Raw genomic sequence first — 23,935 nt, forward strand, 5'->3', positions numbered from 1 at the left:
ACCTATGTGGCAACAGTACTGCTCATGTATCTCAGCAGGAATCAGAACCATCCATCTATGCATCACAACATCCACTGCAATCGACAAACAAATATCTTCTGATAAGTGACAGCATCTTTTCCCTTAGAGGGAGAGACCACATGCTTGCTTCTGTTCTGTTTCCCTTACACTCACCCTCAGACATTGCGGTACAACTCTCTTTCATTACAACGTGAGCTCATGTCAAAGCCTGAACCTGAAGAAAAGTAATCACTGTCTAAAGCCTCTCTGAGCTACAGGGTCCCCCTGGGCCCCCAGCAGAAGGCTCTCTCAGTTCTCAGTAACAAGATCCCAGCAAATACTAAACGAGTGCACCAAAGTAGGTGGAATAAAGAGGGGGGAAATACCATGTAAAACACCGACCCACCAAAAGCACACAAAGCATTTGTTCAGTAGCGAAAACGAATAATTTAATGAGGCAAACTACTAAACAAGCACCAATTAAATTGCATTCTGTGACACAAAGGGAAGTTCTCCCACATACATTTCAAGTTCACAGGCAATAGGGCAGCACACATACGGCCGAGCTGCAGCCAGAACAGGAGTGTCTGAGCTGCCATGGATCTCCAAGAGGCACAACCAGCACACAGACACTGAAAGAAAACACCCCGTTCATGCAGAAAGATTGTTTTTTGTTTGATAGGAAGATATTAATACCCCTATCCTTTAAGCATGACGTTGATAAAACAGACAGAGCTCTAACACAATCATCTCTCTCATCCATACGTGGGAAATGCTCAGTGAGTTGGCATGAAAGAAGCAGAAGCAGCAGCAGCAAAGTTCCCACAGCTCTGGCAGCAGCTCCTGCACACCCAGGGGCCGGCACAGGGGCATGGGGACAAACCAGAGGCACGCGGGGAGCCGCAGCACAGCCAGCATGGCCACAGTGTGTGTGTAGCAGGGCCAGGCTGGGAGCCCTGATGGACAAAGCTCCAGTTCAGCACATTAACCAACAGAAACTAAAATTATAGTTTCTAGAAAGTAAGTAGGGCATCTGGTGTCTGTACAAACCCAGCCTGGCTTCCTCCAAAACCTCCAAGCCAGACAGAACGCTTTATGAAAGCAAACCAACAATTAGGTTCTCTTTTTGACCAATATGACCTGGAAGCCTAAGCATCACCAACAGATATCATTTCATTTCAAGTAATCCAGCATTTCTCATCCTTTAAATGCAAACTGCTGCCTTCAGCAAGGCCATTCCATTCCCAACCTGGACAGGTGAGTCTAGCCGTGCTAAAGGGGGTCATTCAGTTTGCCTGAAACAACAATCTCATGGCCTTGGGTTCAACAAAAAGAAATGGATATTTTAGAATATATGCTATGCCAATGATAATGACACTGTGATTGAGGTTTTGAACCTTTATGACGCTTCATTAAGCGCGCATCCTCACAACCCTAATGGGAAATATATCAGGAAGAACCTCTCTGTTAATCTAGCTTCGAAGACAGACATGAAACAAAAGCACCAGCCAAATGACAGCAGTGCTTATTGGAGCGCAGATTAAAAGCCACACGGCTGTCACACCAGCCTGACTGCTTCCTGTCCCCCACAGCCCATCCCCGGTATCACCCATCTGCCTCCATCTATTAGCACTGATAGAATGGGCAGCCCCGAATGCTTTAATCCCATTCTTAACCACACACTTGTGACAGCTCCACCATTTTGGGGTGAGAAGGGGGCGTTGGTAAATTACACAAAGGAAAAAACGAGATAACAGTTCAGTTTCCTACCACTTCCACTCCAGCATTAAACACCAACTCACAAACCTCAGATGGCACAATGGAAAGTATGCATCGAAACACCAGGCTGACAGCACCCAGCTCACTAACATCACCTAAGTGTAAAGGCAAGTGCTTTGTCTACATCAATCCTGAAACTATCTACTGAGAATAAATGCTTATTAAACAATGCAATTAATGTATCTGCGGCCATTTACATAAAAGAATTAATACAAGCCTAGTATAATAAGGAGCTAAATCAGAGCAGAATGAAACTCCAAGGCCATTAATACTACCAGGAAAAGGTTCTTACTAACTTTGCTAAGCTCAGAATGCAAAACATTTCTCAAATACAGATCTTAACATTCTTTATAAAGCCGGTAAGGCTACAGCAGGCAGCAAAGAATGTAAAACTCTCTTTTAAGTAGTTTAGAACCAACAAAGCTCCTGGTATTTTAGTGACACTGCAGACTCTTGTAACACTGAAGGCATTTAGAAGTGCTAGCGAATTAATATGCTGCACCAATTCGTTTGGTGAACAATCCCATTCAGATCTTAAGCTGCTTGTCCTGTGTTCTGAATGTGTTAGCAGGCTGAAAAACCTGAGGTGCCAAAGATATTTCCTGAAAGAGAGTTCCAGTTTGTGCAGCACACAGCAGCTTGCTGTGCTTGGGGCTCAACACTGGGACAATGATAGAAAGCATTTGGTCACAAAGATGAACAGAGACCCCCATATACGGGTGGTGTTATCAGTTAAATGACTAACACAAACTATGGACGAATGTTATTAAAGCGTCTCATCATCCTGCTTCAACTCTTCTGATGATCTTGGAAGGCTGAGTACAAGACGACCACAACAAAACAACAAACAGAGGGAATGCTTACATTGTAACGTGCTAGCTGGGCTGTCCCACCATAGCAATTACAAACATCCAAGAGGAAGACGAGCACAGCGCTGCTCTTTTCTGCCCCTGTAGTGGGAGGAAATGAACCATCTGCTTCATTTCAAAGGACAGGATTCCTCAGTAAGAGACCACGTGGAGCCAAAACCCTACAAGTTGTACACAAGTCTTACAGCCGAGCAGGACACAAAGCAGCTTTCTGGTGACATTCACACGTGGGTTCACAGCACAACTGCCTACAGAGAGGGATGGAGCTGTTTCCTGCTGCCCGTTGTTTTGGAGCGCAGCCATTTAGGACCTCAGTTCTTTCTTTAAGGAATAATTAGGTCCATAAAAGAAAATGAATTCTGTTCATTTTAACAAGGATATGTGAATAACATCCACACTCAACTTCACAAGCCTGGACTAGGAGAATTTCAAGCAGATGCAATTAAATATTGATGTAGCTATATATATATTTATTATTTTTAATGACTATTTATTTGAAGGCAATTCATTAGCCTGTTGGAAAAATAATTCTTTGAAACATGGCTGAGACACACAGATTTCTTTGAGCATTCAGTGAACAAAGCCATTCCAGCAAAAATAATCTATTTTGGGTATCTCTCAGCATACCGTATTGATTTTCAATCCATGATACAATAAAAACAGCTAGCTTTAGTTTTTATCTCAGAACAATAACTATTTTACAATGTGAAAACAAAAGAATCCTCTCTTAACTAACATAAGTGCAAGAGAAATGAATCTTTGCTCCCCAGGCAGGGAGAGTCAGAAGGTGGGACACACTGCAGACCTGTACTCCAGCTCCACGTCCTTCCATGCCATGCACTGCATCCTTCCAGCCCTGCTCACCTTCTGAAATACACGTTGACTTGAGTTAATCTTATGAGTAATGCAAGAGAGACACAGAAAAAATAGTGTGTATCTGAAGAAATAATCTACTCACAGAAAGCAAAATGCACAGGGAGACAAGGGAACATAATGAGATAGAAACAGAACAACTGGTATAGCTGAACATCAGGAAAGAGAAAATTTACTAGAGCTTGATACTAAAATGTAACACAACTGCACATAGAACTGGAGAATAGTTGCAGAGGGGAAACTAGAGACAAAAAAGCTTTAGAAAAACATGTCTGAAATGAGACCTGAGGTTCAGAACATTGCTGTGCCTTGCACAGGCAGTGATGCAAACAGTGACAGATGTTCAGAGATCAGAATCAGCGATACTAAACTAAGCATGATGATGTGCAGTTCTTATTAACCTCCAAAAAAAAAGGCAATGACCAATAACACAAACAGACAACGGGTGCATAAATAAAAAGACCAGGCGTTTAGCTCCTATCTGTGCTCAAGTAATTGAAGTTACAGGAGTAATTTCTCCTCCTCATAGGCTGCTTTCCTTACTTCAGCTTTCATCCTCTACCTTTCGAAGCCATTTTGTCTGCTGAACTGAAAAGCATAAGAGCGCAGTAGAAACGCCCTTGGCCACAGAACAACAGGAACCTCCTGCCCAACCTTTCCCAGCATGGATTAGAACAACTGGTCTTCCTACAGCAACTGGAGCTTCTGGGCACAATTCCCTGAACATCTCATGATTCTCCATCTATTTTGTAACACAGATAGGCCATTTGCTTAATGAGCAGTTGAATCATCTAAAAAATATGAGAGGATATTGACTTGAATCTATTAGATGTTTTATCTGCCAGGCAAAGAAAGCTTGGCCTCTGAACCAGACCAATGCAGGAATGATGGAGGGGAGAAAGTACGCTTCCCTATGTATACAGAGGATGAGGGAAAGCAAGTGATCCTGTGAAGCAAGGAGCTCATTCAAACACCACCTTCCACTTCTTGGGAAGCTACAGCTCTGGTTCACCTGAAACCATTACTGCATACAACCAAGAAACGGAGAGTTAAGTGTTCATTTCCCCACAGATCTCAGTGTTAAACCCAAACAGAGGAGTACTGGCTACTGAATACAACCTGTTCTGCCAAAGAAGTTGATGTTACGGTAGAATACCTTCTCCTCAATGGAAGACCAATACACGTCCACAAGAAAAGAGCATCTGCTGACTTCCAATGAGAGCTCCCTGCTGTATTCACAGGCAGGATTCAGAGTCACTGAAAATACTGAAACCTTTGTCAAGCCCTCAGCACCTCTGGATGCATTTGTTGGAAAGGATCTCAATGTGCTGTAGGATGGAAAATTACTGTTTATCTAATTCAGTGTGCAGACTGAGGCGGAATGAGACAAAGTCAGTAAGAAAAGAGGAAGGCAGAAGCAATGTCATGTGCTCTACTCTCACCGCCTCCTTTTATTGCTGAGTTCTCACCTATAGAAATGACATCCCTAATTATTAGTTTGCTCATTCAATAAGGTTACTCATACATTACAGTTAATCCTTACTTACAAACACTTAATATACAGAATAAAACTCAGTCATATTATTTCATTCCTCCTCCAAGCTAATGACAGCATTTCCAGAAAAGCTGAATGCACTCGTGACATTTTTATCCTCAAGAGACTCATGTAATTGTAGACTCTGTAAATGCACACAAACATCAGCTTAAAAGGCTGCAAAATTAAGACAAACACAATATAGAAAGGAACCCGCATTCTAAGTATCGACTGTTGAAAAATAAGCAAAAAAAGAAATTCCCAGCACAGTATTTCCCTGCTTCAAGATGCTTAATTCTATTAATTTAAGATTTGTTTGTGACCGTATCTATTTTTGGAATGACTATAGAACACATACAAAAAGGAGACAATGAATAGAGCTATGTAGTTCATGTATTTTTTTTCCCCTTTTCTTCCCTAAGAGAATCTGAGCATTAAGCACAGCACCACACAAAGGAAACGTATTAGTTCTCTTCTTTAAGGGTGATTTGTGCCTGAGGCTTTTTTGTTTTGGGTTCATTTTCTGATTATTTTCAACATTCTCCTTATCCCAGAAAGCTTCTCCAAGTGCATTAGGGCTTACACATGAGTCCCAGACTGTTTAATTTAGCCCTAATACCTTGAGGAAGCTTCAGAATGGATTGTTGCTATTCTGATTAAGGAATCAATCTCACCCCCTGCTGGGAAGGTTGGATGAACGCCGTGCCCCCAGAGGGAAATCAATACTGCTCCACTGGCCAGCAGCTTCCAAACACTGCATGCTCCAATGTGTTCTGAAGAAAGAAAAACTCTGATTTTAAAATAGCATTCTGCATTTCCACTATTTCAACACCTGAAAAACAAACAAGAACCAAGATGCTCGGCTCCTGGAGAAGCAGGGGTTAGAGCTCTTTACTGCCTCATCAATATTCCAGCTTTGTTTTGTTCCCAGAGGTTAACCCACAAACCAACCACACAAGATAACCATACCAAGCCAACAGCAGATCTGATGCTTAAGTCAGTGTGAACATCTATACATGATGTATGGTTCCCATGCACATAAAGCAAAAGCCTGCTGACCTTGTATTGAATGCAGTGCACAGCTCTGAGATGTTGTTCCCAACCATCAAGTGTTTCAAATAACTGCTAATAACCAGGAGAAACATATTTGCATTGTTTAGCCTAGAAAAGGGTTTTGTTGGCTGCAACAACTCAACACACTCCCACAACCACTAAAGGTTAGCACCATTATACACAAGCTTTCTACTCCAGACTAAGCATTTTCAAAGAGCATCAACAATCCAGCCTCCAAAATTCCCTAAATTAGGTGTATGTGTTTCACAACAGCACATTTCTTACAAAAATTGTCTCCTTATAATAATTACAGCTTTCCTATTTCGAGATAATTTCATGCCAATCACGCTGAAGCTCTGGAAAACGAGCTTTCAGCTATTTCATATAGAGTACTGGTATTAAGATGATACAGACAAGGATCAGAGCAGAAGCCACAGTGGGAAAAGAGGAACAGCCTGCAGTTATGCAGAAGAGGAGGTGCAGAGGCACCCAGTGCTACACCAGCAATGGATGCATGCTTCCAGCCTTGTTTGCTGGGCTGCCTCACAGCGTCTCATAAGACAACACACAGCTACAGAAGCATTATTTTGTCTTTAAATAGCTAGGTTTCAACCCTATACCCCCCAATCCAAAAATAAGGCTGTAAATCCCCGGCGCGCTGATTTAAATAGGAGCCCAGTCACACGTATCATGTGATATCCATCTCACTGCCTAGAGGACAGGCCGCTGTGTTTGCCCAGCACAGTTCTGGTGTTCAGGTAAAGCTCAAACCTGTGACTGCCCTCCACAACAGAACCCTCCTTAGCCTTTATGATCGGCTGCAGGCATGAAAAGTAGCACTGAAATCACTAGCCCATACATACACTGGTGGGTTTTTGTTTGTCCACCACCAGTTTTCCTTCACCAAAATCTCAGTTACACATTCTTAATGAATGACTCTCCTATAAGCCCCCCACATTGGAGAGCTCAGCAGTCCTCAGGAGGGCAAGAAACATTTCCCTTCCTCATTTCACTTTTGTCTGCGAAAACACACACGCATTCACTCACTGCTACGTGTCAATCATTCTTTCTTTCTGTAAATACAGCATAAGTGCATTCAAGCAGAATTTTCTGTGTAAGAAAAACATCATGCGGAGTGAAAAATACTATCTGTAAGTATTATAAACCAATTTGCTACACAATTCCTCAGAGCTTTCCGCACAGAAGTGGATGAAAACCAGCAGTGCACGCAGCTCTGGTTCCAGCTCTCAGGCAGGGACGCAGCCAGGTATTCCTCCATAGTGAGTAAAGATGCAAAATGCAACCACAGAAATCAGCGTGCAGACATTCAAACCTGTATGTCAACTCCACTGAAACACTACATGGAAAAAGCCACATGAAAGCAGTAACGCTGCGAAACCAAACATGCAAAAACAGCTGCTAGGTTTCTTCACTATTCTTTCTTATTTCTCATCTTCTGTTTATCCTTTGCCCCATTCCTTCCTTCCTACTCCTTTATCCTGCTTCCAACACTCTTGATTTGCCATTCCTAGCACAGGGCTCTCATTGCAGCTTGCTGGCAGACAGGGTGTGCAATCTCCGCTAGCATTTCAGGTCCCACCCAGAGTCCAACCCTACTATCCCCACATGCTCCTTAGGTAAATTAGGCCCTGATTTGGCTTCTGGCTAAAATTCCCTTTCTCCTCCTGAGCTCATCCCTGCTATTTCTTTTTCCCTGTTAGTCCCAGCTCTCTCATCCTCCCCAAGCTCACAATCAGAGCCAAGCACATCACTAATTCAAGCTGTCTCTCCTCAGCCAACCCCTCTCACCATCCTCGGCCCTTTACTTCACTAACCCAAACAGCCCCTAAGCAACAGCTGCAGGTTCCTGTGACTAGTTCTCAGAGCTCCACACCTCCTTCCCTACCACCTACAGACCCAAACATTGAGGAGATTCCTCTCTGCTCATAGCACCTCTTCCTCTATTCCTCACCCTTAGGTGAACATAGCAAGATATACACTCCCATCCTGCTCAGCTCCCACACTGCTGTGATGGCTGTTACCTGGCCAGATGGAGCTGTGTCTGCTTGCCAGAACCAAAGAGGTACTGCACTTACAATGGACAGTACACCGGCCCTATTAACGACTGGAAAACCCTGGCTAATCTAAATACAAGAAATGTGAGGCAGGCACGGAGCAAACTACAGACTGAGCACATCAGCTTTAAGCAGCAGAAAATAGAAGATCTCAACAGAAAATAGAACAAAAAATAAACCAAGTGTCTACGACGTAGGCTGAGAGAGAAAACCCCTCTGCAAGATGAACATCCTCCTGTCACCTAGACAGTAATCCCTTATTGCATATCTGCAGTCACAGTGCCTTGAAAGTAAAATTCTTCTCTCCAAAATGAATAATGCATGAGACAAATTGTAGCTGCTGTTCTAAGGGGTAATGGGGAACACTATCCATGTCCCTTCCCTGTGGACACAGAGTAACACTCACACCTGCTGCAGAGGGAAGAATTTAAGGACTTTGTGTTTTTCGTTTTGGGCACAAGGCAGAAACACCCGAATACTTCACACCAATAAGAAGTTCATGGTATCTCCACGACAACAACAATAAAGCACTGCAGCGTTCCTTTAGGATGGCAGGCTGTCTGCAGGACTCTGCAGCTCGCAGGGGATCACGCTTCTATACCATTAGTGGCTATAACTCCATTTCAAGATTCATTCCTTCTCTCAGTTATTCAGGCTGGTTGGGAGATCACTGCTGTTCTCCTGGTTATTTCTGCAACAGGTTGTGTCTTCCCCACATGAAAGAGTGCAGCACTGCAATAAAGCTGCTTCTGTTAGCTTTGCAACATGCATGGCTGCTTCAGCAATGAACCCTGAGTACTCAGCATTTCCTTCCTACACCTTAACTGCAGCACTCTACAAGTAATCTAGAAACCCCATCTAGACACACACGCTACTTCTTCTCCATTTTCTATTTGAGATGCCACTGCTTGCAAAGAACAAAGACTGCAGTATGTCAAGAGACAACTGTGTTTCTCCTCTCACCAACCTCACTAGCTCAGTGTTAAAAAGAAAAGCAGGGCTGCTAGGGATGGAAGGAAGCAGAGATGTTTCATCTGAGAAAGGAAAGATTATGTTGAAGGGGGAAGTTACTTTAAAATATTTATGTGAATGCTAAGGAAACTCAACAGAGCATTGGATTTGTGTAGCTGGATCAGATTCAACGTAGAACTAATGTCAGTATTATTTCAGACAGGATGAAAGTGAGTTTCCAAAAATTCATTAGCATTGTTACCTTTCCAGCAATCAACAACAAAGGCAATAAAGTAAATTGCATTATTATGTTACAGTCCAGCAGTGGCTCCTGCTCTTCATGTGGAGCTCGGCTTTTGAAATCCTGCTTTAAAGGAATGTTTCCCAACATGAGTAACACTAATGAGCTGCGAGGAGTCCAGAAAAACATTGTGTCATGCTCGCCTGCCTTCCCACAGGGCTGAAGAGAGCAGGGGACCTTGGGTGTCTGTGCTGCAAATGGGAAGATTGAGTGACCAGGAGGGGAAAAGAGGAACAAAACAAGGTATTCTGCAGCCTTGACTCATGCTGAAGGATTGTAAATCTGTTCCTTAATGAATGGGTAGAAAATACGAGAAGAGGCAGTGACAGGACTATAGCAATCCTTTCTTAAAGCAATATATCAGATATTCACACATCTAAGACCTAGTTAAGTTCCTAAGGAACCTAAACAGAGCTGCTTTTCACCCAGCGCATGGAAGCAGCATGGCCTGGATGCTGAAGCCTCATATGCACACCCAGATCCTGGTAGACCTTGGAGAGCAGCAGGAACATCCCATCACAACCCATCATCTTAAGCATCAACTACTTCCAAGCTCAGCAAAAGAACTACAATAGCAACAGTGTAAAACGCACACCCTGCACTGCTGCAGCCTGAAACATCCTGAGCTGGCAAACACAACAGTGAGCCCTGCAGAGCTATCAACTCCACAATGACTCCATACCTCCCTTAATTTCTCCCTCTCTAACCTACATGTACCAGCTGACCATTTAAAACAGCAAGTGATCCACTGTGAAATCAGGAGACAGCAGTGTCAGGCATTTCTGCTGCCTCAGACCTGTGCATATAACTATGCAGAATAGTTGCTAATGAAATGTGTGCTTTGCTTTGAAGCTCCCATCTCCAGCATTCTGTACACAACTTTAATAACCAGCTTTAGAATCAACAAGCCCAAATTACAAACATGATGAATTTGCCCCAACCTCTTTTCTCTTTTTTTTTTCCCCCCAACCTATTTCCTTTCAGGGTGCCCCATGCTGTCACCCAGCCATTCCTGCAGGTGAAATTCAGCCTCTTCCAACTGCAAGATGTTTTAATTAACAGGTTACTAAATAGAAAAAAAAAGCATTTACGGAAATGCAAAGGGAATAGAGAGCAAGGAGACACGAACTTTCTGCCTCTGGTTGCCGGAATGATGACAAATACATTGTAACTATCAGTTCACAATACAATGCACTTCTCAGAAGAGGATGTTCTACCTTGCAAACAACCCAACTAGATTTAAGGGGGAAAAAAGTTAATTAATAGATCAGACATAGATCCAGTTCTGCAGAGCCTCTTACAGGGAATATGCTGACAAGAACAGAGCCTTCATTTAAAGTTTAAGATGATGTCTGACTACAGTGCCCAGATAACTACTTTGTGATGCCACCAAGGTCACAACCACCTAAGAACTGCAGACAGACTCAGAACGTGACTCATTGCTGTATATATATCACCTACGAGCTATAAATATTACAATGGCACTAGAGAACAATGCTACATTCAATGAAAATCCAGGATCACAGCTGCTGAAACACAAACGCTGCTGGTGAATTGGGTATGCAAGGACTGAGAGTGGGAATGACCCATCAGCTCCATGCAGGAAGTACTGAGATCTCAGAGCTGCAACCCTGTTTGACAAGGGGGAATAGCTCATAGAAACAGGGGCTGCAGGAATCCACTTATTTCCACACTGTGAATGAAGATGTTACTATTCAGATAGAAAAGAACATCATTTTCTAAATGGTAAATGGTTTAGAGACACCTACATTTAGAAGTGGAATGAATTTAGAGAGCAAAAGTAGCCATATTCACAAGCTGTAGTTTTTTTTCCCCATACTAAGCAGCACAAACAGAAGGCACAGTCCCCAAAGCACCCATCATGTGAGGAGTTGGCCAGCATTGCTCCTTGTGCAAGGGCAGCACATTCAGCCCTTTGCAAACACAAATACTCACCTTCTCCAGACTGAAAGGACAGTGACAGCTGTTAGCAGACACCCAGCCACACAAAGGTCAAGGAAAACCAATTAAATCACAACCCCCCACTTAATCTTTTCTTTTTTTTTTAACCTTCATATTGGACATGGAGGGGGGGAGGAGCCCATCACCTTGCAGCATCTGCATCTCTGAAATGCTCATAGCATAAAGGAGGAACCTTCCCATGTTGACTGACATCACTACCTGCACTTGCCACGCTGTGACAGCACCCAGAGGAGCCACAGGTTCTGCTGGACCATCTCACCACTGATCTACAGGTACCTTCCCTACACTGCATACAGTACCATCAAGAAACATAACTCCCTTCAACTCACAGCCCTTCCTACCCAAGACAAGGAGTGAAGCTCTGAGGTTAGTTTTAGCTCGCTATGTAATTCCTACCACTCACTTCATCCCACAGGAAAGAACCCTGCTGGGAAGTCCACAATACAGCAGCACTTCACCAGCTAAAGCACCCTCCAGTGTAGCAGCGTGTGACAGACTGCTATCCATGTTCTTAGTACCTAAAAGAGGGAGAAAGATGTGAGAAGGCTTTCAGATCCTGCTGACCCAAAGTGCAGCCACTGAAGCTACAAGTTGTATCTATATACCCACCCATGCACAATCTTTACTTGCTACGTTAACATAAATATTTAGAAAACTGAACTGCAAGAATCTAACACAAGACCAGTCTTCCAACCCCCTGCTGTCAGCCCTTATAGCTACTCTTGAACTGAAGCAGAAAACAAAAGGTTTCAATCCTATGAGCACACTTTGCCCTTCACCCACCACTCCTCCCCATGGATTCCATATGTTTCAAGTGCAATGGGCAGAAAGCTGGGCAGGCTGTGGGCACACAGAGCAGCACAGCACCTCCAGCCACTGCCACACACACAGACAAGTCAGTCTGTTACATGAGACCTTCAGGTTTTGCTCTGTGACACTCAGAGGCCACAGATGATCTCATCATCCTCAGGCATTTACCATCACATTGGATCCAAATGCTGCCCTGGTACCTCTAATAATTCTACTGGTTATGGTTATGGGCACCTCACCTTGCAACACAACCCTGATTAAACAGCACCGATCCTCCTGCAGATGTGAAGTTCCTAAACGACAATTAGAAACACCTGTTGCCACCCCAACTTCCACCCCATCCATCGGCCACAGCAAATCCTACACCAGTCACACCCTACAACGGGCATTTTTAATTCATGACACCTGTTTGTATAACCAACACGTGACTACTTAAAACAAATATTAAAAACAAATAGAAATCCAATTTTGTTTAAGAAACGCCAGGATCAAGTAAAGGTGGTGGTATGTATTAATTCCAAGCTGGTTGTGTGGTTTTGTTCCCCCTCAAAGGGGGTGGACGCACAGAGGGATGCCAGCATTCTGCCCCAGATACCCACAGGGCTGGAAAGCAATTCATTCACAAAGCTCTGCCCAACGTAGCACACACCGAGTCCTGCCAGCCCAGCATCCAGCCTCACTGCACCTGGTCGCTGTGTTCAGCTCCTCAGTAAACCTGCTACGCTTCTCAAGCTACATTGAGGACACGAGAAATGATGCTGGTGAAGATAGCAGGGATTTCACCAACAAAACTTTAGGGAACAAACATCACAAACGCACACATTACAATAAACCGTGTATAAGCACTTCTTTCTTTAGTCTTGTGCAGAATCATCTCAAGCATCGCCTGCACTGCTAAGGCAAAAGCAGATGCTAAGCCCACCTTGAGAACACCACGTTTATTCTTCTGCATCAAAATTGTTATAGCAAGTCATTACTTTAACTGCATTCAGACCGCTTAACCTGCCCACAGAGCCCACAAGGTGCAGAAAGCAACGCAGTCTGTGGATCTCCCCACAATCATTCCCATACAGCAGAGCTGCTTAAAGAAATGAATCAAAGAGAGGTTGCTACGGCACTCCATCACTTTGCAGCAGGCAAACATAGGATGGAAGCGTCCCATGCTCGTGTTACTGTGTATTTCTAGCTATAACACCACTACAACCTCACAGCAAAGCGGGATGCTGTCTGAACTGTGTTCCCCAGCAGTCAGGGCTGCGATGAGCACAGCCAACAGCGCCGTGTAACACACACACACACACACACACAGCCCCAACCCCACGCAATCACTCGCGGTGTTTCCCACCCCCCACCCCCCATCTGGTCGCTCTCTCGCCCCTCACATCGGGCTGCTCCTCGCTGCCAAACATGGCTGCACCGCGTCCTCTTTGTGACCGAGCCCGTGTTTCCCTTCTGCCACCTCCCAACTCCGCTCCCATCACGGCACTGAGGCCGGCACTGCTCCGCTCCGACCCGCAGCTCGCACCGCTCCGCTCCAACCCGACCCTACACCGCCGGGCCGAGCCCAGAGGAGCCCCCCAGCCCCTCCCTCCTTAAACCGGACCCCGTCGGTGTGAGCCCACCTCCAAACCACACACACACACACAGCAATGAAGCCCCCAGCCCCTCTCAGCCCCTCAGGGCGGCTCTGCTCGCCCCGTTTATTTGCACGTTAATTCCTTCACGGTCCCGGCCCGCTCCCCCCCCCTCGCTCCCCCCCCTCACTCCCCGTTACTCACCCACAGCTCCGTGCCCCAGCTCATGGCTCCGCCGGCGCCGAGCGGAGGGCGGGCGGGGGGTCGCTGCCCCTCAGCGAGGCTTCTCCTTCTCCTCCTCTCCCCACACAGCGTAAGAACCGGCTCGGATCCCTGAGGCGAAGGAGCAGAGCGGTTCGGCCGCTGCTCACCGTTGCTCACCGCCGCTCCCGCCTCATCGCGCCGCAAAATGGCCCGAGCGGCGGCGGAGCGGGGCGGGAGGGGGGAGCGCTTGACAGCTCTGGTGCACTGCGCATGCGCGCCCCGCGGCCGTTGGGGGGGTGAGGTGAGCAGTGCGCAAGCGCAGCCGCCGGATGCGCGCCCCCGCGTCCTTCGGGAGCGCGCAGCCCCCCGGGATGGTGGGCGCTCCGTGCATTGAGGCTGCCGTGCCCATCCGCTGCCCTGTTTCTTACCGCTTTAAAGCGAGGGTTTATGTTATTTAATTGTCTGGTTTGGAGATTTGGATGAGGGGGGCAAATAGCCCCGATGAATAAGGAAACACACACCCTGCAGGGAGGGGCTTCCTCCCCAAACACACCCCAACCCAATCACACCCCAACCCAGCCGCATCCAGGAACGTGGGCTGTCATCCATCAGCATTGAACAGGCAGGGAAATAATCGAGTTACCTGCCTGCACCCTGACACAGGGCACGGCTGCAGTCACGCAGGCTTTGCAGAACTCAGCTCGTTTCCTTGCTGGAGAAATAAGATTTATTTTGTGCTCATCTTTGGTGTTTATTTGAGCTGCGTCACCCTAATCTGATTTTTAAACTTCTGCTTTCCAGCTGCATGAAACGCGAGGAGACCTTTAGATTCCTGTTTTGTGTTTATTGCTGTATCTGTTCAGGAAAGATTTGCATGGGAACAGAAAGGAGGGAGAACATTTATTCACCTGAGGGGCTCAATCTGCTCACAGAGGGCTGGGATCTGTCTGATAACTGCACAGCTGCTGCATGCGTTACCTCCTCTGGATCCATGCACTCGCATTGTACACAGATATCAAGCTGCATGAGAAAAGAAAAACAAAAGAAGGATGATTGAAGTGATTCCAACATTTAGAACAACAGTGAAGATGAGCACGATGCTAATAATGCAACTGCATTTCATTGTATCCCCATTGGTTTGACTCGAATGCTGCTACGCTTGAAGCCAGGCACAGAGCAGGCGCTGCTTTTGTTCACCATTAAACGTTAATATCTTTAAAGGACTACATCACAACTAAGCAACGCTGTTCAACTCATTTCACAGAGTACTTCTTCCTGCTGTTGCCAACGGATTTGAATATCTGAGCCTGCCATGCTGCCTCAAGCACCTCCACATCATCCTAAAGGCTTATAGTCCCACAAGCTCTCAGCAGAGGGATACCAGGGGCTGCTGTCCTTCCTTAGCCTTATGTCCACCCAGAACACATGACAAAACCAGAGAACATAATTGCATCACAACTATTTGAGACCTTAATCCATAAATACTCGAACAAAAAGAACGGCACAGAGTCCGAGAGCAAAGCAGTGCTGGTATCTGAGGCAAATTCACAGTGGAATTTCCTTTTGCACAAAGACCTGGGAGGGGAACAAGGCAAACCTGTTACACCAGCAAGAGCAGGGAAACCTGTCCCCACTGAAAGACAAAAAAACACATAACTGGTTATTGAAAGGTACAGGCCAGAAATGCAAGTTCTGTATTAGGATGGCACATCAGAATCAACAATACCAAAACTTGTGAAGATTAAGATTCATATGGATGGGGTTCAAGGGTAAAACTAAGTAAGCTGCATGCCAGATATTTCTGGTAGATTTTTTCCTCCCATTCTTTGTTATTTAATCTGATGCTCTCCAAGACAGAGGCTGCCACTTATCTTACTGCTTTGTTTGTGCAGTGCCCAAAACAGCAGAGCCTGCAGCTTGATTCGCCCTTAATTACTAATGTAATTAACAACGATGGGAGCATTAAGTGCCCTTTATGCTACAGCATGATGTGAGAAGGCTTAGCAGGTTCCAGCCTCAAAAGAATAACTCAAAATAAAGCTTAAAAACCCGATTATTTATCTCTCCATTATCTAATTCACACAATGCAAAGCAGAGCGATACAGAAACCAGTAGGAGTTTTCCCCTGGCTGCATTAGGAACAAAACCATTCAGATCTGTTATCTAGATAGAGGCATATTCCTGTAAATTCCCTGTTTATATCCCTGTTACCGTGATTCAGTGCATTCCTCACACTAAACCCCGAGCCCAAGCAGAAGCAATTCCTTTAAATAAAAAAGCAAACAAGAAAAAAAAACAACTTCAAAACAGCTCCTTTCCAAATCATTTAGCAACCCAGAAAGGTAAAAACAAATCCCTCAACCATAGTTTAACCTAAACCCTCAGTCTTTGTGTTTTTTCATGCAAATCAAGGGAAATGATAGCTTGTAAAGTAAAAGTAAAAACATTTTTAACTTCCAGAACATAAGTGGAAGGGGACCCATCTTTCCCCCCCACACACACGGTTATCATCCCTACAGCTGCTTCCCTTTTGTTTCTACAATACTACCTAGATCATCCACATCTAAGATGTGTAATGGAGATGTTGCTTATAACCTTTCATACACTGGAACTGAAACAGCACCAGGAAAGGAAGAGGACACACCTTTCCCTAAGGCCATCACCATTACAGCTGTTTCCTTTCTGCAGTCACAACTTATCCAGCTCATTCAGACACACAATAGGGGACCTAGGTTCTCTTTACATGCCCTATCAGTGGGCAGGCTTATCAGAGGGGTCTGATTAACATCTGATAAAGAGGCAATAAACCATAATGGCCCTGACCATCCTCACCTGGGGCCTCCACCCCACCCTGCACATACCCTCTGCCTACTGACACAGGAGCCTCATTTAAGCGTCAGTCTGAGGCATTATTTTACTCTTTAACTATGCAGACTTCTAATTTCAGCATCTAAACTACAAAACAATTTCATGGTTCACCTCTGATTTACTGTTAGGAGCTTGCCTGATAACCTCAGCTGCTATCCCTGGGCTTGCTTTGCTTAGTATCTGTAGGACTGCAACCCTGAAAGGTGAAGTTGCTATTCCTCTGACTGCTTTTATGCTTGTGTTTTCTTTAGAGGAAAAACAGGCTTTGCTACTCTGCAGTATACCCATAATATGTTCATAGAGTACACTAATTACTGAATACTCAATCCATTTTTACTTTGTACTGAGCTGTACTTACAGACTATCCATATGCCAAGAGTCTGCTCATGCTTTCCATCCAGTCTCAACAGTTGCTTATCATATACGTCCAAAAAGGTCTGTGAGGAATCCTAATTGTGTTCAGGTACGTGGGAGGAAATACAATAAAAAGGAATATAAAGAAACTAAGCATATACGAATGCTGTTATTCTTAACTGCTAGAACAGCCTATTTACAGCCAGGTTTATCTTATCTGGTGGCTACAATAAAACATCACTGTAAAGATAAGACTGGTTACTACAGTATATTCATTACAGAGAAAAGACAATTCATGTATTGATAGGCATGTAAATTTAAGTCTAGAATCAGAGGTGTATACAACCTCTTAAAAATGTATAACCACTGAAAGCAGACATGTTGCAAGTTCTAGACTAAGTGATCTGTGGAAGTTAGATCGGTTGTGATTTAGTCTCTATGATATCCTGAGAGGCTGGCAGAGAGGAGAAATATTCAGCCAGTTTCAGCTTGTGGTGTAAGATACCCTGATTGTTAATAGGAAATACCTTCTGATTAGGAGATGCTGATGGGCTGAAGCAGTGCCTGGAATTCTACGGGAAAGCTCTATGCCATTTGGCTACTGAAGTAGTCAATGAGAGCAGAGTAAGGCACAAAGCCTGTGCTGCAGCTGAGGCTGCAAATAACCACTTCTCATGAATCCCTATGTTTCCTAGGGAGGTCTGAGCACAGGAATTATAGTAATTCCAACACTAAAAATGTGAATTTGGAGAAAAGATGTGAACCAGAATCCTATTTTCAAATTAAAACTCTGATGTCCCATAGCCGGCAGGGTGTAGCTACGTGCACCATGAAGCCTGATGCTGAGGGGACATCTAGCGGCTCGCTTGAGTTACTGCCTAGAGAAAGAATAATCGAAAGAGTTCATTTATCAGAGTTTCAAGTATATTCATGTATCGGACAACGTTTCTTTGGTAGTGTTGAGAGATCTGTGTTTATGCTATTAGCGAAGAGAACGAGAGGAAGAAGGGGAGATTAAATAAGAGGTAACATGTAGGGTAACGCCTGAATCACCACTGAACAAAGGTGGGATGTTCCACGTAAGCACTATGACAAGAGTCAGGATTTTTCTCTGCCTAATCACCCTGATGAAGCCAAGCACTTCATTGCCCTGCTGTCCTATTGCTGTTGTACACCCAGCTTAGGGTGAAGGGAAGAACATTGGAGTGATGAGAGGTGACAGAACGTGCAGGAGCTGCGTTGTATCACATTGATAAGGCAGATTACCTTTCAGAAATGGTTCCAGCAATGGGTAAGGCCACCTGCAGTGTCCCTTGGCACAGTGTTGGCTCCTTCAGTTACATGTAGTTACACTGAAGCTAAATCTGGGCTGCATGTATCTTCAAGTGAGACCACAGCGATCAAACAGCTCAGCAGTTTCCACGCTACCCCACAAAGAAAGCAGAAAACCTTTTGTTTATATACAGATTAACACGTTTAAATCCAACCAGTACAAACACCCAGCCATCGGACTGCCATCACCACCGCTCCCAGCCCCGTGGGAGCAGGCACCAACACAGCTCAGGACAGGCCTCAGCTGAGGACAGGACTCAGCTCAGGTCCTTCCCTCGGGCAGCAGATAGGCCTGAGATACGTGAAGCACCCCCAACACGGAGCACAGCAATGGAAGGCCTCGCCGCCATGACACCCGCAGGCTGTGGTGAGGCCAAGCCGCCCCGCCCGCCATAGTAGCTCACGTGACCCTCCCAGGCCGCCCCGCTCCCGGAAGTGCCGCGGGAACAGGATGCTGATGTTGGAGTCAAGATGGCGGCGCTCGGCCTTCCAGCCGCTCTTACCGTGGCTGTGCTGGCGTTGTTCTGTGTGGGTCCGGCTGGAGCTCGAGTCCATCACCTCACCCTCAAAGTAAGGTCTGCGCCGTAGCATCCTTTTGGCTCGGTCTCGGGTGGGGTGAGAGGGGGGTGGTGGGCTCGACTTGATCTTGTCTCCTCAGGCCGGGGGTCTTCTCCTCCCTTTGGGCCTGTCCCATTGCTTGGCTCGGCCCTTCGCCGCCGCTGCTGGTCCAGCTCTCCCGCTGTGTATCGGCCTGTTGGGGCCCCTGTTGGCTTTGGTTTTGTTGTTATTCTTACTGTTCCTATGTGTGTTGCCCCATCTGTGCTGTGGGGGAGCTGCCTCAGGGTGTGGGGCTTCTATCGTTCTACTCTGAAGGTTGTGGTGTTGCTTTATTTCTCCTAGTCATGGGCACTTTATCAAGTGATTGCTAGAGGCAGAAGAAGGAACGAGTGCTGACTACTCTCTACTTCAGCTTAATAGACTTCGGGTTGTGCTTTTGGTGTTGTGCTTTTCGGGTTGTGCTTCAGGTGTGGATCCCTCAGTACAAGAAAGGCATTGAGACTTTGGAAAGGGTCCAGAGGAGGGACAGGAAGATGATCAGGGGGCTGGAGCACCTCCCCTATGAGGACAGGCTGAGGGAGTTGGGTTTGTTCAGCCTGGAGAAGAGAAGGTTGCGGGGTGACCTCATTGCAGCCTTTCAATACCTGAAGGGAACTTACTCCCAGGAGGGGAGTAAACTCTTGGAAAGGGCTGACAATAGCAGGACACGGGGAAATGGTTTTAAGTTAAAAGAGGGAAGATTTAGGTTGGATGTTAGGGGGAAGTTCTTCACTAGGAGAGTGGTTAGGCCCTGGAACAGGCTGCCCAGGGAGGTTGTGGATGCCCCGTCCTTGGAGGTGTTCAAGACCAGGTTGGACGGGGCCCTGGGCAACCTGATCTAGTAAATGTGTATGTTTGGTGGCCCTGCCAGGCAGGGGGTTGGAACTACATGATCCTTGAGGTCCCTTCCAACCCGGGTCATTCTGTGATTCTGTGATTTTGGACAGATTCCTTTGTGGGTTTTTTTTTAACCTGTGTCTGGGGGCAGCTCATTGCTTGAGGCAGTAGGGCAGGCTGTGGTGGGAGCTGCAGCCCCAGCAGTGCTGCTTGGCCTGTTGTAAGAAGGCTGTCCTGGGGTTCTGCTGCAGGAGAACAGCAGTGTCCCCTATACCCATAATTTAGAGGCCCATCATTCCTGACTCATTCACAGGGAGTTTACCTGTCTGTGTAATAGCCTAAAATGCAATGGAACATTGTTCTGCCTCAGGGAAAGTTAACTTTCCTTTGAAACAACAAACTAGGAAACCTGTATTGGTTACTTTATTGTTTGGAAGACTTTCTAACCAACAGCTGGAAGCTTATACTGAGCTGGTATTTCTGTTGCATAGTAAACTTCCAAGCTGGTTTCAAGCAAACCTCAGCAGCAAACTTCGCTGTTTATAGTTCCTATCCAGGTATTTCTAAACTGCTAAGATATAAAAGATTTGTTGCTTGATTTTTGTTCTTATTTATTACAATCAATATGAAGTATGGTCTTCGCTGAGTACTATGAGTTTCATGTAAATTGCAACACTGACCTACCAAGCACCAGGGAAAACAGAAGTGCTTTCATGCCTTTGTGCACCTGTGTAAACGTGTCAACATGAACTTTATTGTTGGAGTGCAGTCTCTTCGTTTGTGATTTTACAGCACTTTATGTAAACATCCAGTTCTCTACCAATAGCCCTTCACAATGAACCAGCCCTTCTGCTGTTGGTGCTGTTGGCAACGTGTGCTCTGAGGCCGTGTTAAAAGTATGGGCTTCCTCAAACAAGCTGCTGCTGCCTAAGTTAGAAAAGCTTTCTTCCTGGTAATTGATGTACTGAAGTGAAGCTTTCCTGTTTTTCAGTGTCTTGAGTGGTTCACTGTTGTAAAAATAGCTTTTTATCTTTATGGAAACGTACAAATTGAAGCATTTCTTTTCTTTCTGAGGATGAATTTGAGTCTTTCTGCTAGAATAAAGATGATTTTCTTCCTTTCTGGTTACCAAAACTATGGTGTGTGCTGTGGTTGTTTTTGGAAGGGGTGTTTTGTTTTATCCCCAGTCCCAGCAATTGAAAGCTGTGTTACTGAAACCTTCTGCTTTGCGTAATGCTGTGGCAAACTGCTTCTGAGAATGGGGAAGTTGGTGTAGCTGAGGCCTTTGTCAGGCACGCAGTTAAGTTTAATGCTCGTAAGCTGCTGAAATAAAGAGGTTTCTAGAGACTTAACAAGAGGAGCCATCCAGCCAGCAGTGCTATGTAGTTATTTGTGGTGTTGCTTTCTGATTAAAGTGAGAGTTACCTCTGCCATGCAATGATTTCCAAAAGGGAAGCAAAACTCCCTCCTGTTTAATGATATTGTCTGAATTTCAGCTTCATGTTTAGCTTTTATGTGGGAGATATTAATTTCCAGTGGTTGTTTCTGTTCATGTGAATCCTTGTCGCCTTTTTATCTTGGTAAGTCTTGGATTTCAATTGCTCAAGTTGATAAGGCCTTCCAAAACAACTTAGTTTTGTACAAATTACTGAGCTTACACAGATAATACAGTTCATTCCATGTAAGCATCAACACCCTCAGTTAAAATCTTCTCTGTGCTAATAGCATCATCCTAATTACATTATGAGCAAAATGTTAAATAATAATAATTTGCAGGTTCTGAGCTACGGGATCTTGGATAACACTTCTTTGAGTCATGTTCAAGAGGTGCGGAGGATTTATATAGCAAAGTATTCCTTAGTACTGGTTCACACCTTTGTTATCATGACATAACCTTAGGTTTCTGAAGTCAGAAGTTGAGAGATTATAAACAAAAGCCATATTTTTCTGACCTATTAAATGTCTTGTGAAAGGTGAGGTGGCTATTGGTAAGCCTGTAGTTTTAAGCTGTCGATATATGGAGCAAGGGATGCTCTTGGAGGATGTGCAGTTGCTTCTTCAGGATGGTTTAAAGCTGAAGGATTTGTGAACTAAATCTGTAAACTCTAAGCACTCAAAGCTGATACAAACCAGGGAGGAAAGTGCATGTTATGTGTTAATTGTCATTTGTTGATGGGCAGCGTGTTGGTGAACCACTGGAACAAATGAACTTAACTTGAACTGCTTGTAAGGATTTAGAGTTAAGCAGCTGTTTCTCATTGTATTTACAGCACAGAGAAAGCCTTGTGGCTGGGTGATGCTCTCTTTCCCTCCTTGCCCTGTCTCTGACACCCACACAAATGATTATCCCTGCAGAAGTGGTTAATACCATACCAGGTGTACAGCTAAAACAGCTCATGTTAACCTGCTGGCTGAGAGATTACATTGAAAGCTCTGTGAAACTAACCAGATGGACTATTGCCTCAAGCATGTAACTGGCCTACAACATGGAGATAGCACAGCTATAGTTAAGGCATCTGCTGCAAGCCATGTGTTGCTGACTTTTCTTTTCCTCTTCCAAGCACTAGGGGAACCATCTGGTTATTTGCCAGGTTAACCTGATTCTATTAGGGTGATCTCTTAGCCAACCTGTAATCTAGCTGTGATGTGTCAGGATTTGTGTGATGCTGTTATACTGAGTGATATTTGTGTAAGGAAAGTTTTATGCAGGGATACCAAATCAGTGTGTCAGGGAAGGGGAGACAACTACACTTTAGATTTGCTTCTTAATTCTAGTCGTTCTGTTCTGATTTTCCTTCCAGTTAAAGATTCTGTAGGATTTGAGGGTCAGATTCCATACCTACTCTTATGATTTTTGAATACAAAGTATTAGGGATGAGACCTTTCCTTGTCTGATAGGATGTCAGAATGCATTTTTTACTGCTTTTCATGTGTGGTCCTTCATGATCTCCTTATGCAGAGGGCAATAAAAAAAGCCAACTGTATTTGAACTGTTCTTGACCGAGCCAGGTATGAGCCAGGTATCCATTCATGCAGTTTCTTTGCCAGTCTGAGAAGAGAGGAGCTATTGTACAACTAACATGAGGGGCAGAGGAGAGGACTGGGATTCCTGGTAGGAAAGCCAACCCAGGTGATTCTGTTTGACCTCACTCTTCCTAATTGACATTAATCGTTCTTGAAGTCTTAAGGCCTTGAGTCTTAGCTAAGAGCACCATAGTTGACTCATTCCTCTTCAGTCTCTTGCAGTGGCTGGGATTACAAACAATCTGTCTGTCTCTATCTCTCTCTCTATATATATATATTGAATAGCAATACCTAATTTAATCAGCGGTCCCAGAGATTTTATTTCCTCCAGGCTTTTTTCTTGCATCTTTCTGAAGAGTGTAGTCAAGTGATAAGCATTGCCACGCTTGTTTGAAGCTCATGTCGAAGTTGTTGGAAGAGTGGATTGATTCCAATGAAATAATTGGCTATATCTGAAGGTGTCCTAAAGAAATTTGCTCTTGGTATGATCGGATAGATGCTCTGCATGAACACTGGAGTGTCAGTCTTGGTCACCTTACTTCCTCTTATATTGCACCTGCAGGTGACTGTGTGTGTGTTTAACTCAGCCAAAATAGTGACACTGTGAGATTTGTAAACTCTTTTCTTTCTCGTAGGATGATGTGAGGCAGAAAGTGCACCTGAATACCTTTGGCTTCTTCAAGAATGGTTTCATGACAGTCAATGTGAGCAACCTTTCATTGAAGCCACCTGTGAATACTGATGACAAGGGCAGCTCATCAGTAAGTTACTTTGCATCCAGTCACTGCATTAAACTTCCTGGGAAATTACCCACAGAATGGATTTTTTTAACTGGTTTGAAGTGTCATGTTGTAACAAGTAGTGCTGAGTGTGTCCTTCACAGCTGTGAGCAACTTGTGAGGATATCAGTTCTACCA

General features: G+C 44.8%; 2 protein-coding genes and 1 long non-coding RNA gene across 4 annotated transcripts in view; 1 reads left to right on the forward strand and 2 right to left on the reverse strand.

Moving 5' to 3' along the window:
• Nucleotides 1-14,268, reverse strand: part of FNBP1 (formin binding protein 1) — an 82,154-nt gene extending 67,886 nt beyond the window's left edge. Inside the window, exons 1-2 of one of the 2 annotated variants that reach the window (XM_015879246.2) lie at nt 14,007-14,268; nt 5,730-5,828 (exon numbers count right to left, since the gene is read on the reverse strand). Coding sequence is in view for 1 of the 2 variants with exons in the window: in XM_015879226.2 (XP_015734712.1) it covers nt 14,007-14,030 (24 nt within the window). In the remaining variant the exon portion in view is untranslated. The remainder of the gene's footprint in view (nt 1-5,729; nt 5,829-14,006) is intronic. The other variant, XM_015879226.2, reaches the window with a different exon arrangement.
• Nucleotides 14,269-14,829: 561 nt separating this feature from the next.
• On the reverse strand, nt 14,830-18,923 carry LOC107321843. The gene is made up of 2 exons (XR_001558693.2): nt 18,495-18,923; nt 14,830-17,323 (listed from the first exon to the last, which is right to left on the reverse strand). It is a non-coding gene; the product is annotated as an uncharacterized LOC107321843 (long non-coding RNA).
• Nucleotides 18,924-18,989: 66 nt separating this feature from the next.
• The window catches only part of GPR107 (G protein-coupled receptor 107), a 33,808-nt gene continuing 28,862 nt past the window's right edge, over nt 18,990-23,935 (forward strand). Inside the window, exons 1-2 of the mRNA XM_015879221.2 lie at nt 18,990-19,130; nt 23,654-23,779. Coding sequence (XP_015734707.1) covers nt 19,032-19,130; nt 23,654-23,779 — 225 coding nt within the window. The 5' untranslated portion in view covers nt 18,990-19,031. The remainder of the gene's footprint in view (nt 19,131-23,653; nt 23,780-23,935) is intronic.

This window comes from Coturnix japonica, chromosome 17 (assembly GCF_001577835.2).
Source record: "Coturnix japonica isolate 7356 chromosome 17, Coturnix japonica 2.1, whole genome shotgun sequence".
NCBI classification, from domain to species: Eukaryota; Metazoa; Chordata; class Aves; order Galliformes; family Phasianidae; genus Coturnix; species Coturnix japonica.